This window comes from Seriola lalandi, unplaced genomic scaffold (assembly GCF_002814215.2).
Source record: "Seriola lalandi dorsalis isolate HSWRI2012SDOR001 ecotype SW California unplaced genomic scaffold, Sedor1 jcf7180002054971, whole genome shotgun sequence".
Classification (NCBI taxonomy): Eukaryota; Metazoa; Chordata; class Actinopteri; order Carangiformes; family Carangidae; genus Seriola; species Seriola lalandi.
The window spans coordinates 476430-491140 of NW_019525522.1; the positions used below are offsets into that span (position 1 = coordinate 476430).

The window sequence follows — 14711 nt, forward strand, 5'->3', positions numbered from 1 at the left end:
ATCTTTTTTTTTTTTTTTTAATTCTGTCCATGACATTTGTTTGAGTTTAATTGGTATCTGCCACTTTTTGACAGTAATATATGAGCAAATTTTAAATATAACCAAGACAAAATGCCAGACAAAAAACATGGGAGCTGGCCTTACACTGAGAAGGATTTTGTCCCCTAATAAACTTATTGTTATGAGACCATAGCACCAGATAACCATTCAAGGTCATGAATTCTAGGGTCAAGGAGAAATGGCCAAAAATACATAAATAAATACATGAATAAACAGCATTTTTATAAATATTTTTAGGCTTTTTTCAGACTTTCTTTACATATACGTTTGATAGAAGGCAACTGAAGGCATGATATTATATCTTCAAGAACAGCTTTGGTTCCAAGAGCTGGATGTTTCAAGATATATAACTCACAATTTACAACAGCCCAGTCAGATCGTGAGACCATGAGTGAAGCAGGAGAGGATGCTCTCAACCAGTGCTCCTATGATGCCAGAGACTATCATTACAAGTGTGTTGGTAAAACCCACAGAAAAGCCCCGTGGCACTGAGCTGTAATGCAAAGCTCGCTGAAGTCTCATTTTCCAGCCTGATCTTTCCACCACTCAAGCTCTGCACAGACCCCAGTGTGAGGTCTCCTTTTCTCTGAGCGCTATCTCCTCAGTGCACAGCTGACCCTGCTCAGTGTACTGCTGCATGGATAGTTGAATGCCCAGGGAGGTCGACGAGGGTCGTTCTCTCAAGTCTACATAGCTAATGACATGTCAAAATACGTTACGACACACATTTTGACGCCATAGCAGGAAAAGCACAAGTTTAACGAGGGCGGCATTCCAGTTGGCCGACTGAGTCTGTTAGTGGAACACAGTCCTTACCAATGTTATTAGTTACACTTGTGTTTTTCCTGCTATGCAAAGTAAACATTTTGTGATAGAGATTACCAGGGAACAGTGAAACTGTCCTCCCAAAAATAAAAACATACAACACAACGACCCAGACTCAATGGATAGGTCAAAAAACATAGGACTTCAGCACAGGAGGGTGCTGTTTGTTTCTAGTTTCCAAGTGAATGTTGTTCATTTTAACTACAATCGTTGTATATCCTTAACCACATCTTTACTATTGTAACCATGACGATAAAGGTCCTCTAACCTTAACAAAGTACCGTAAACAATTATCTTTTCCTAAACTTCAGTCACATCATCAACAGTTTATCTGTAGCATATCTCCTGCCACCATAGATAGATAGATAGACAGATAGATAGACACATAGATAGATAGACAGATAGACAGATAGATAGATAGACAGATAGACAGATAGATAGATAGATAGATAGACAGATAGATAGATAGACAGATAGATAGATAGATAGATAGATAGATAGATAGATAGATAGATAGATAGATAGATAGATTATTTATCCCCTCGGGGCTCTAACTCAGGAAATGCTCCAATGGGACGCTTCAGAGGGTAGAGACAAATGTCCTACATTTTAAGGATGTTTAGGTTGAGACTTCATGGGAAGAGCAGTAATCTATGTTTGGAGATTTCTGTGACAGAACAATTCACAACTGTTCAGAACTGAGTGTCTTAAGTACAGAGACACCAGTGACACGGTGAACCAATTTTTTAATGACAAAAGGCAAGAACTTTTTTAGTTATTGATTTTACTGTAGCTTTAAAAGTTCAAACGTAACTCTTGGTGTAACCGGTTAGTGTCATGTGCATTGTGTTTTGATGAAGAGACCAAGAGCAGGATATCATTGGAGGGGATTTATTCTCCATTTATTCTCTGACAAAAAAGGTAAATAGCAAAATCCTCTAGTTAATTGTGATCATGTAACTTAGCCCCTATACAAATTAAATTACTGTATACAATAAGTTTAAGCTATCAATTAAACTCTTGAATGTGATTTAACAGAAACATGACTAAAACATTTCTCTGATCATGATGTCGCTTACCTCTCCCATGAAGTACAACAGCAAAAGAGAGGAAGTAAAGGAGGAAACGCCCTTCATAGTGGAGACCCCACGGAAGTGAACATAGGGACACAGAAATGAGTCTCAAACGTTTCACATATTGACTCTGGAGTGCTAACATGTCAGGCTAACACAGATTTGTTTAATTATAATACTACATATTACTGTTAAGTAATTTACACATTACACATCGCATAATACATCTCCCCAGTTTGTGCCTCTAAATAAACATTGTTTGTACATTTGAGACTTTTGCTTTGGTGATTGAATTTGAGTCACAGGGCTATCCAAATATTTTTCTGTAAGATTAGCCAAAGTTTGAAAAAACCCACAAGCTGCAAGACATTTCCTGATCCCTTAAAGACTTCTCTATACAACTGGCTTCTTACCCTATTAGTTTTTTGTTCAGCTGAGCCGAGATGCTAACTTGAAGTGACAAATATTGTTTGACACCAAAATTTCAGGGTTTTCAGACTCAGTAATTTTTATCACTATTCCTTTACGTTATTTTCTCATTGTATACTATAATGTATAATTCGTATAATGTAATATAATATAGTTTAATCATAATTTGAATCATATTAAACAAACCAATGGGAACAATGGTAAAAACCTTTATAGTGCAGAGGAAGCTGAGAGTTATTGAGAAACTGTTAATGTCTAACAGGTAGGCCGAGTGTTGTCCAATGATCGGTGAGGTTTTTGTAAAAACTGGCTTGTATTGTCTGCAAGAAAAACAGATGCTGAGCTCTTTGAATGAAAGGCAATCCTCAGTGCAAAAGTCTCAAATGTACAAAAGATGATTACATGACAGGGCTAATAGAGGCTCATTATTATCTCTGGTTGCACAAAGAAGAGAAGCAGGAATCTATTCTTATGCGAGAGGCAGCTTCGTTGTCATAGCAACTGATATCCATTTTTATCCTTCATCAGAGGGATTGAGTAGGCGGGACTTCCGCCTGTGTAAACATTCCCAAAGATAAAAGTATAACAATATATAAATCTCCCCTTGATGCTTTCAAACGCTGATTTCTGTTTATTATGATTTTATCTTTCGTCCCTTAAAGGAGTGACTTCAAACTGATTAAATAACCTACTACACTACACACTATCAGTACACATAGCCTGCTGCACTGTCTAGCCTTATTGGTATTTTCAAAATGACGGGGAAAAAAAGAAAGAGAGCAGCACAGTGAGTTTTGCAAAGCTCACGACACAGACTGGATACATTAAAGTGTATCAGTGTTAGTAAGGAAACATCTAGGAGGACAGAACTGACGATTTGTTCGCCTTTAACTCCTAAACCCTGCTGGGCTCTGCCTGGAATAAAAAACAAACAAACCAAACGGAAGTCATTGTAGAAAGTCATCTTGTTTCATGTCATCATCTTTGATCTGAAAATAAACAACATTTCCCACAAGTCTTTGCCGGTGAACTGTCACCCAAAATGTCAGCACTCTAGGAGCTCATGCACCGGGGTTATTACAGGAGTATTTACTTTAAAGGTTCATGTATTATTACTATTTATTTAATCGCTGGTACAGTTCACCGGCGGTCCGCCTCTGTGACTGTAGCCCACACTGAGCTGTATCCACAGTTAGCTAACGCTAGCTGACGTTTATTTACCTTCCTTATCATGCTGCTGTCAGGCTACTAGCTCAACGAAAACATGTCGGTCTCTCTAGTCTCTCCCCTGTTAAGACGTGTCGTACAGTTCAAACTGTACAGAAGGAAAATACACAACTATAGCATGACCTGCACAGTGTTGAGACACCGCTGGATGAAAGGGCTGCCTGTTTTCTCCAGCGGCTTCAGGATGGTCAGCACACAAACAGACAAACAGGTAATACAGTAATTAACTGCATCTCATCATTGCCCATGTGTGTGATTTGTTTCTTATTTAAAATTCTATATAATTTCATACAATTCTCAAAATGCTTGATTCAGGGGAAAAGCCCCTTCACATATAGGTTTTACTGGACTAACCAATTAGAAATAGACATAGTAATCGATCTAACAACATAAAGGTGGGTGACTGTAACAATTCAGCTGTTTTGAGTGACTTCTCCGTTTATTCTGAAGGGGACCATTGACCTGTCCAAGTTCCCTGTGGAGAGAATCAGGAATTTTTGCATCATTGCCCATATTGACCATGGAAAAAGCACTTTGGCTGACAGGCTGCTGGAGATGACTGGTACGTCCGCTCACACCACAGAGATGAAATTTAAAGTGAATCCTAAAGAGCTTTCATCATCTTAAACAGAACAGTGTCTAAAGAGTCAATTTGAGACTGTTTGTTGGATTACTTCATGATCAAAATGTTAATATCCACCTCACTCACACAGGTGCCATAGCAAAGACTGAGAAGAACAAGCAGGTTCTGGACAAGCTTCAGGTGGAGCGAGAGAGGGGCATCACCGTGAAGGCCCAGACAGCCTCGTTGTTTTACAGCCACGAGGGAGAGCAGTACCTACTGAACCTCATCGACACACCGGTAAGTCCTCTGCTGGGTGGGACGTTGGTACGAAGAAGGTGGAAAAATGTGACATGGAAAGTGTGTTTCACAATTTGATTTGAAGCTGCAAGTCGTCATCTTGAGGCAGTGGGCTAGACAGATCGATTTTTTTTACTTTATACATTTCAAAATCTCCCTGTGATCCATGAAGGCAGTCCAAAGCAGATAGTTGAATTACCATAATATAAGCCATGCCAGAAAATGGGTGGGTTTTTTTACATGCCCATCTTATGTCAAATAGATTTGTTTACATTTTGTAACCTTTACTTTACCCTCTCTCCAGGGTCACGTTGACTTCAGTTATGAGGTGTCTCGATCCATTTCTGCGTGCCAAGGTGTCCTGTTGATTGTTGATGCTAATCAGGTAGAAAACTTGACCTTCTTTGTGAATTACTGTGGTTGAACTTGCTGCACGTGATTTAGTCGTTAATGTTTTGCTGTCATGTGAAGGGGATTCAAGCGCAAACGGTGGCTAACTTCTACCTGGCTTTCGAAGCTCAGCTGACAATCATCCCTGTCATCAACAAGGTACATTCAGACCAGCCAGTGTTTAGTGTAAACACGTGTTATTTTTCTGCTTGAATGCTCCGTGGTGGATGATTCTGTTCTGACACTTTCTCCCTCAGATTGATTTGAAGAATGCAGATCCAGAGAGGGTGGAGTCACAGATTGAAAAGGTGTTTGATATCCCTCGTGAAGAGTGCATCCGGGTGAGTGGAGCATAATGTAAGTTCCATAGAAGCTGTATATTTTTCAGGAATGTGTCTAAATTTATGATCTCATGTCTTTCAGATCTCAGCTAAACAGGGAACAAACGTTGAAATGGTTCTCGAAGCGGTCGTGAACAGGATTCCACCGTAAGAAAGCTCAGGTGGTTTCATTTCTCGTAGGAAACATGATTGACATAAAAAAAAAAAAAAACTGAAGCCCTTTCTTTTTTTCATACTTATTCTCAGGCCCGTGGCAAGCATCAATGACCCATTCAAAGCCCTGGTGTTTGACTCCAATTTCGACCACTACAGAGGAGTGGTGGCCAACATCGCCGTGTTCGGAGGTCAGGTCAGAAAAGGGGACAAAATCATGTCGGCGCATCTCGCCAAAACCTACGAGGTCAACGAGCTGGGGCTTCTCCGACCAGATGAGCACCCGACACAGAAGCTGTACGTGGCATTATTCCTGTTCTCACGTCATACATTTGGTATTTCATCCAATGGAGCTGATATTGGGATTAAAGCTGAAATGATTAATCAATTAATCAATTGAGTAATTCATTGTTTTGGTCATTTTTTAAGCAAAAATGCCAAACATCTGCTGGTTCCAGCCTCTACACTGTCAGGATTTGCTGAATTTTTAGTCTTATGTGATAATAACCTGAATATGTGCAGGTTTTGAAATGTTGGTTAAAAGAAACTATTTGATGACATCAGTTTGGACGTCAGGAAATTTCACCCTTTTCTGAAATTTTATGGACCAAACAATTAATTGATTAATCAAGAATATAATCAGCTGGCTACTCAATAATTAAAATGAGCCTCAGTCAGCCATAATTGGGATACATCTTTTACATATATACTACGTTTAATGATTTTTGAGACAATAAATAAATAAATAAATGAATAAATATATATATATAAATATATAAATAAAATAAAATAGGATAAAATAAAAAAAATCTGTAATGTAATACATAGCTTAAAAAATTGTCTGACATTGTCAGTGCAGCCTTAATAAACCAGCCTACCCGATATCTACATACACTCTGGTCAACACAGTAGATAAACACTGGAATCCTGTGAACATTTGTCCATCTGTCCAATGAGATGCTTGTTTACATTGTGTTAGTGTGACTCTCTGAGATGTTGTTGTTGTTGTTGTTGTTGTTGTTGTTGTTGTGTAGGTTTGCAGGCCAGGTGGGCTACATAATAGCAGGGATGAAAGATGTGAAGGAGGCCCAGATTGGTGACACACTGTACCTCCAGGAGCAGCCAGTGAAGGCTCTGCCAGGGTTTAAACCTGCTAAAGCCATGGTCTTTGCTGGTAAGAACTGCTCTCCTTTCAGCAACTGCTTCACACATACACACACACACACACACACACACACACACACACACACACACACACACGTCAACATACATAAAACCCCTTCGGTGCATGTTGTGTTTGAGTAGCTGGTACAGTAAAGTACAGCCAGTGCTTTCCAAATGAAAAGAGTCTTTTGCTGATGATGTGCACTCTGCCTTTTTTTCCCCCTGTCCCTCAGGCATGTATCCGATGGACCAGTCAGAATATCCAGGCCTTCGCAGTGCCATTGAGAGGCTGACCCTGAATGACTCCAGTGTCACAGTGCAGAGAGACAGCAGTCTGGCCCTGGGGGCAGGCTGGAGGTGGGGACGTTATGCATTAGAATAAAAAGTAGCTTTACAATCCCCAGCCTGAGGAGTGGGGATTGTACCGCATATACTGTACCAGCAAATCAGAACAAAGACACGGATGTTTAAGAGCAGTGCAACCACAGAGGTCAAGACCCTTTTCAGACATCACTATGTTTGTATGTTTTCAAGTTATTTGTTGTTGCAGAAAAGTTTGTTAAAAAGTAGGGGGTTTAGGAGAAGTTTCTACATAAACTTGGACAACATCTGACATGATGTATTGCTAAATATCAACTTTCTTTTGGACATAGTGATGATGCCAAAATGGACAGCCAAGTGAGAGTTTATGCATCATCACAGGTCATATTATCGGTCCAGATGATCTACATTTGATTCTGTTAGCGGCAGTGATTTAGATCATTTGCAAATACATTACTGCACTTCGATAGCAATAAGTCTTACTCACTCTTGAACTCTTTCCAAAGAGACTCTTTTGTAATTAGAAAGCATGAATATCAATTATACATCTTGGGTGAACCTGTGGACCTTCCCATCCCCCTGCAGACTTGGCTTCCTGGGTCTTCTCCATATGGAGGTGTTCAATCAGAGGCTGGAGCAGGAATACAATGCCTCCGTTATAGTAACAGCGCCCACCGTGCCCTACAAGGCTGTCCTCTCATCAGCCAAGCTCATCAAGGTAAGAGCCGTTTCCTGCTCGTATATTCTCCGGCCTCACAGAGGGGGCCTGGCTTGTGCTGTAATTTCAGCAAAAAAGTTTCAACCGCCTTGGAAATTGATGATAAACGGAGGCCCTCTGGTGTCGCTGCCTTTGCCCTCCTGTGAAATGACATATGGGAGGCACTTGATGAGAAGAGGACAATCAGAATTTTCTGTAGCGAAGGCAAAATCACAGCCAGTTTGAAAACGTAATGTATGTATGTAGTTTCTTTGGAATCAACAACACATTTTTTCTCATCTCAGTGACAGCTGGTTGCTATAAGTCAGGATTTTATTATTATTTTTTGACAAATTATGAAGATGTGTTATTCCTCAGTCTTGTGAGAGTAGTAATGGTATACAGTGCATGTACTGCAATGAAGCAATGTGTTCTGTGAATATAAAAGATTTTAGTTCAGACTTCCTCTTCAGCCTGCAGGGTGTAAATGTTTCATACTCAAAACATAGTAATTGGTTGGAGGATGGCTACAAATTGTGTGTGCTTTTGTGAAGAGGTTTACTAGTTTTATTTGCAGGTTTAATTCACGTTGGTTCTCCTCACAGGAACACGGCAGTGAGGAGATAACCATCGTGAACCCTGCCCACTTCCCAGACAGGTCGGTTGTGTCGGAGTACATGGAGCCCATGGTGCTCGGGACCATTCTGGCTCCAGACACTTACACCGGCAAGATCATGGCGCTCTGCTTAGTAAGAAGAAAAGGGAAATGACATCAATGAAAAAGTGTCTGTACTGTTTTTTCATTTGCTTATGTTCCTCTATCATGTGCGTCTGCCTTGTAAACATCTTATTTAAAGTGCAGACTTCTTTTTTTCTTTTCAGTCAGAGAGGGATAATGTCTCTGAATACTCACAGGCGAGTTGGCCTGATTCTCAAGCCTGTTGGAAAATGGAGTTTGACAGGAGATATTAGAGTGCATCCATGCTTTTAACGCTTTGGAAAATTGGTCTGGAGCTGAAGAGAAAAAAAAAAAAAACCTAACTACTTGTAAACAAAAGGAAGCAAAAAAAAAAAAATCTCCTTTTGTAAAAGAATAAAGTGACTGTATTTTGCTGATTGTCTGTGTTCTTAAAGAATCGCAGAGCTATCCAGAAGAACATGGTGTACATAGACGACCAGCGCGTCATGATGAAGTATCTCTTCCCGTTAAATGAAGTTGTTGTGGATTTCTATGACCTCCTCAAATCGCTGTCATCTGGATATGCAAGGTAAAACTAAGCAAAAACCGTGTGAATACATACGGTGTGGATTTCCAGGGGTTGCTTTTGCATAGTCCAACTTCTTTGTACGTATATTTCTAAGCAATATTTGAGTATATAAGTTAGTTAGTAATGTCTTATGAGTTTCTCTACAAAAGAGTCGGTGAAATCCCAGTATAAAGAATTTAGTTGCATACACATAGTTGAAAGAGCCAAAATAGCATCTTTAAAGTAGATTTCCAACTTGTATTTGGTATATTTGGTAAATTTATTAAGGTCTTGTATCAGTGGATAAAAGTAATTATTAGGAAAAAAATTGATATAAAAACAAGCACAAAGCCAAGAGATCTTTTCCCTCCTTTCCCTTAGTTACTCTTCTCTTCTGTATTGTACCTTCCCCTGAGTCTTATTTAGATGAAGGGCTTTGACAGTGTGAACTTATTCCATGCATTCAGCTGACCATGATTTTGATTTTATCTTCCGTACTGTAGCTTTGATTACGAGAATGCAGGCTACCAGGCAGCTGATTTGATAAAGATGGACATTCTGCTGAATGGGCGGCCGGTGGAAGAACTCACCACAATCGTACACAGGTTAGTTCCATCAAAAACAGTGAGTAAATAAAAATATCCTTTTTGTTCCTCACAAGTTATGAGACTGTTGCTGCTTGAAAGCATCTTCTTATTGTCCCATTCACACCCGTGTCCCACAGCTTAATTATTATCGTTGCTGTCACAAAGAAGAAATTGAAGGTTTTATATGAGTTTACATAATTGCAAGGCTTTATGGTCCTGAATCACCAGAGTAATTCTACTGAGCCTATGGAGCATGAAATGTATTCAACACCCAGGATAACATTAAATATGGCTTCTTGGCAGTCTGTGTTAACATTATCTGTTACGGTGACTTTACACACTGGACAAGGACTTCACTCCATTTATGACAAGGACAATAGAGTAACTTCACAGGCGAAAAGTGATGACGCACAGCAGATCTGTATTTAATGTACTTACTATCGGAGCCAGGACAGGAGCCAGTTCAGGCCTTGGTAATTGAAGGGCGCCACGCTTTACCTACAGTAGCTACACTCTGGCCATTTATACTGTGAGCCTGGGAGCAGAGCAGAGCATGGAGTCGGTCTGTTATTCTTTAAGGGCAAAGCACCAATCACGGAGCAGAATATCATTTACAGGAGTGACTGAAATTTATGGTACGTGACTGGACCAAAGTGAGGCAAGGGTGCGCTGTCGAGCGGAGGACCCATATCCATCTGTTAGATGTGGAGACTTTTATGTCTCAGTACCTTACAGTATGAGGGCGGCTGTGGCTCAGGAGGTAGACCAGGTTTGTCAGGGAAAGTCGGTGGTTCGATCCCCAGCTCCTCCAGTCCACATGTTGAAGTTTCCGCAGGCATGATACTGAACCTCAAATTTCCCCAGATGTATAATCAGTGTGTGACTGTGTGTGTGATACAAAAACACTGAATACATAGAGAAACTGCTGTATGAACGTGTGCGTGAATTGGTGAAAATAGTGGTAGAAGTGATAGTAGAAAAGCACCAGCTTATATAAGTGCAGTCCATTTACTATATGACAGCTCTCTCCAACGTTTAAAAATACCCCTCCCAACACCTCTAAAGCTCACATATTGACACATTATATTCTGCTTGTTTAATCCACACACTAACAGAAATGTAAAATGCTTTTATGGGGAGTTATGTCTCTGGCCCAGCTGTTGGTCGTAAACAAATAGTTACTTCACATTACTTCCTCAAATTGTTTTTCACTTTTACACTGTATGTTTGTGTTTGTTTGACACAAGATGCAGTGAGTTAATATAAGGTATTTTATGCTTTCTGGTTTAGCGTTCAGTCTAGCTAGTCTTGTAACTGTAGCTTTATACTTAACGAACAAACATTGGTCTCCATCTTCTCACTGAACTCTCATCAAGAAAATGAATAAGTGTATTTCAAAAAATGTCACACTATTCTTTTAACCTGCACAGGACTGTCTCTACGGAAACTGTGGCCGTTTTATGGCCTGAACAGATAGAAACATTTTCCACTTAAATTATCCCTTACACTATTATTATTCTTCATAATTTTCACTTGAGGATTTTTATCCCTAACATGGTGAAATGTGGGGAACCCCTGGTCTGATTTTGATGTAACTGGAAAGAATGATATGTTTTGGCATTCTGCTCTTTTCTTAATTTTACACTGATTTGTCTGATGGGGAAACTGAAAACGGCAGGTAATAACTGCTCCGACTCCAGCCACGTTTTAATTAAACTTGGACATAAGATTTAGCTTGTTGTTGCCCAAAGGGGTACCTGCATCTGTGGGGGATAACACATGTTTTACTGTTGAAGTGACGTGGTGAGTACAGCAGGTTTAATCTAATATCTGATTTTATGGATTGCACTCTTTTAGTCCTTGTTGGCAGCAGAGAACAGGGGAGTTCAACAGATGTTTTGGGTTCTGATTGGTGTGTTTTCATTTCAGAGAACGTGCATACCCTTCAGGGAAAGCCATGTGTGAGCGACTCAAAGACTCCATACCGAGGCAGATGTTTGAGATAGCTGTACAGGCAGCTATCGGAAGTAAGATCATCGCAAGGGAGACGTAAGTACAACATCTGGAATGACCTTTGTTAGAGTGGTATGGGGTGCAAAACCGTACATAACACACTTTTGAATTGTCTTTGTGTATGAAATGTGCTAAATGGATTAAATTGCCTTATAAAATTGTGAAATGACGGTGTTTGCCTCTTTCAGAATAAAGGCGTTCAGAAAGAATGTTCTCGCTAAATGTGTAAGTAAAGATTTTTCCTAATTTGAAAAAATTGTTGAATCTACAAATGGACTGCAAATTGTGAATAATTATGTTTTGTTTTTTTTTTCCTTGGTAGTACGGAGGTGACATAACACGTAAGATGAAGCTGCTGAAGAGACAGGCAGAGGGCAAAAAGAAGATGAGGCGTATCGGCAACGTGGAAGTTCCCAAAGACGCCTTCATTAATGTTCTGAAGAGAAAAGAAAAATAGACTGCAATACTATTAGTATCTTATTATGTAATGATATTATTATTCTATAGAACAGGTCTTTGTTTGTGAAAGGCCTTACTGAATAAAGCTGTCATTGGTCCTGATATGTCTGTGTCATCACTTCCTCTCTCTCTGACATTTAACGGATAATTTGCCAGGAGAAGAATTCCATGTTGTTCAAAATTTTACAAAAGCATCAAAAACCATTCATTCATTTATCACCAATTATTGGTTTTATTAATACTTCTGTTCATGGGGGTAATTTCCATCAATCATCCAATGAAATGTCTGTGAAGATTCTCAGTCATCCAAGTAGCCACTTAAAAACGTTTCACCTCTCATCCAAGAGGCTTCTCCAGGTTGTTGATTCAACTTTTCTTTTACATTCAGTGGAACAGTTGTTTTTTAACAGTGTGTCAAGTCTGAGGTGCTGGCAGTCTGCACAAACAGAGGTTATTAGGTATTTAACTAAAGAATGTTAACTTTCATTTTATATCCAAAACATTATATATCACTCAAATGAGCTGCATTTTGGGCATCATGTTGCCTTTAAGTTCACAGTGCACACTGCATGTTATACACATATACATAAGAACTGTATATATACTTTGATTAGTCAAAGGCTGAAAAACTAGTCAAGAAAGAAACTTACTTGTTTTGTGTGGCCAACACTCCAAAAACCCAAGAGGTATTCACTTTAAAGTGCCAGCTATCAAATGTTCAGGATTACATACATGGAACAAAGTTAGTAGTATACTTACATAACCAAAGTGAATATGAGGCTTCAGTAGTCTTGAGTGTTTTCAGTACAGCACTGAGGCACAGCAGAGGAGTGGCAACAAGAAGTGGGAATTTGGTGCCAAAAAAGACTCTTTGGAAGATACCAATTGGATATGATAATAGCCAAATAGCTTAGCTTCATCTGAACATTAGTGAAGAATGTGTTTTCACACAGAATGAGGATTGTGGATTTGGTCGGCCATCACAAACATACAAATCATCTTATCTCGTCGAGGCCAGTATAGACAGTGAAAAGGATTACAACAACCAATAACACTTTCAGCATACATATGGACATGTGAATATTGTTTTAAGACAGATTTGAAACACTGTGGTCCTGTCCTTTAATCCCTGCTAGCTCCTCACGGGTTGCTGACTCTGACCTTTGAAAGATACAAAGATACCAGAGAGAAAACAGGATTAACATGCAAATATCTGGTGGTGTTTCCAAGTGTTCGTCTGTCCTTTACAAAGTTTTCCCAGTAGATGGCAGCAGCAGCTTAAACACACAACAGAGCTGTGTGGAAGTCAATTCCACCCTGAGCTAATTTCCAATCAGACCTCATCAGCCTCAGGCCCAATAAATGTCAGGTTTAAATCATATAAAACTCTAGACAGACCACTTATCCTCTGCTCAGCAGTTGGAGTTGCTTGATGAAAATATCTCATTGTCCCTGTGTGCTGCCCTTTGCAACTGGAAAATTAAAGCAAATCTGATTTAAGGACTCAGGGAGGGAGACAAGTTGAACTTCAGCAGCGTGCACCGAACTCAAGCACTGAAGAAAGAACGTGCAGAGACTCAGTTAAATGTTTAGGATTATAAACCTTTTCGTTGTGGATATGAAACGCTCAAGTGTAAGTAATTACATTGATTACTGAGTCAAGTCACCATGCTCAATACCATGAAATGCAAACATAGTTCTAATATTATATATAATAATGTGGAACATATTTTGCAATGACTTATACAAGTTCCCAAAATGCAACACCATCAGGCACTTGATATTTTCCTCCAGGCATATTTACAGCTATTTTTGATGTTTTGACATTTCAGGATATTTTTGAACTTTCAAATGTGACTCAACTTGTTTTCATAATTCAGCCTTGGGTTTACAAAAGGTTAGTAAGTAAGTGATAAATTTAGCTACACTTTTTTTAATATATTTAAGGGAAACATTTTATACTTTTAATTGTATCCGGTTCCTTCACATATTACAGTCATTTGGTCCATTACAGGTGGTATTAATGGTAAATTTGGTTTCCTAAGGATATATAAAAGGGGTTTCTGGGATCTGTTATAAACTGGCTCTTATTTACCTTATTGCAAGAAGAAAAGAACAAAAGATGATCATTCTTATATCTTACACTTTAGGCTCTCACATTGTACAGCTGTCATCCTGGGACAGTTGACATCGGGTTGATAATAAATTGTCTTTCATGTAAAATATTCTAGAAACCCAGCACTGCTGCAGATGTTATATCACAGGATAAATTTTGTAAGAGAACTAGACCTCTTTACTAATTATAAAGCCCTGCAGTAGAGGATAGCACACCTCTTCACTACATTTTAAAGCTGATATCAATGTCAGACCTAACTAAATAATATATGCCCCACACAGATGATGATGAAACTGCACCAAGATTTAAAATCAAGATCACCAGATTTAATTGATTGATGGATTCCACCTGTATCATCAATGGTTAGATCTGAGTGGTTATAAAATTTGACTGAGTTGTAAACCATTCTATTGTATTTTAATCACAGATATTTCATGCTGATTTTTATTTCTTTTAATTATCCTGTCACTTTTTTAATCATTTATATTTTTTAATTTCCATATACACTTCAAAAATATTTTATCTATCTATTTTTATTTATATTTTTATATATTTTGTTTTTTTATTATGTTTTTTATTTTTCTGTGCACACATGGCACCTATACAAGAGTGTTAACCACTGTCATTGGACAGCCTGCTAGAAGAGAACACAACAGCAGCTATTATTGTTCCGTTTTTATCACACCAGTTATGATTCTTTAATGTTGTTAACAAGCGTTTACGTGTACTCATGACAGCAGTAGATGT

At 38.9% G+C, this 14711-nt stretch overlaps 1 protein-coding gene across 1 annotated transcript; it reads left to right on the forward strand.

The window, feature by feature from the left end:
* The first annotated feature begins 3405 nt into the window (after positions 1–3405).
* guf1 (GTP binding elongation factor GUF1) lies at positions 3406–11950 on the forward strand. The gene is made up of 17 exons (XM_023396024.2): positions 3406–3825; positions 4065–4176; positions 4328–4476; positions 4781–4861; positions 4948–5025; positions 5124–5207; positions 5290–5354; positions 5454–5657; positions 6395–6534; positions 6758–6881; positions 7431–7563; positions 8148–8291; positions 8677–8810; positions 9293–9394; positions 11306–11425; positions 11578–11614; positions 11712–11950. The coding sequence occupies exons 1-17, from the start codon at positions 3652–3654 to the stop codon at positions 11844–11846; spliced, it is 2016 nt and encodes a 671-aa protein (XP_023251792.1). The 5' UTR covers positions 3406–3651; the 3' UTR covers positions 11847–11950.
* Positions 11951–14711: the final 2761 nt, after the last annotated feature.

Bases quoted from the DNA above. Each gene is read 5' to 3' on its own strand.
- guf1 (XM_023396024.2), top strand. From the start codon at position 3,652: ATGTCGGTCTCTCTAGTCTCTCCCCTGTTAAGACGTGTCGTACAGTTC. The intron at 5,208-5,289 runs GTGAGTGGAGCA...CATGTCTTTCAG, and splicing joins CTCGTGAAGAGTGCATCCGG to ATCTCAGCTAAACAGGGAAC. The intron at 5,658-6,394 runs GTACGTGGCATT...GTTGTTGTGTAG, and splicing joins GAGCACCCGACACAGAAGCT to GTTTGCAGGCCAGGTGGGCT.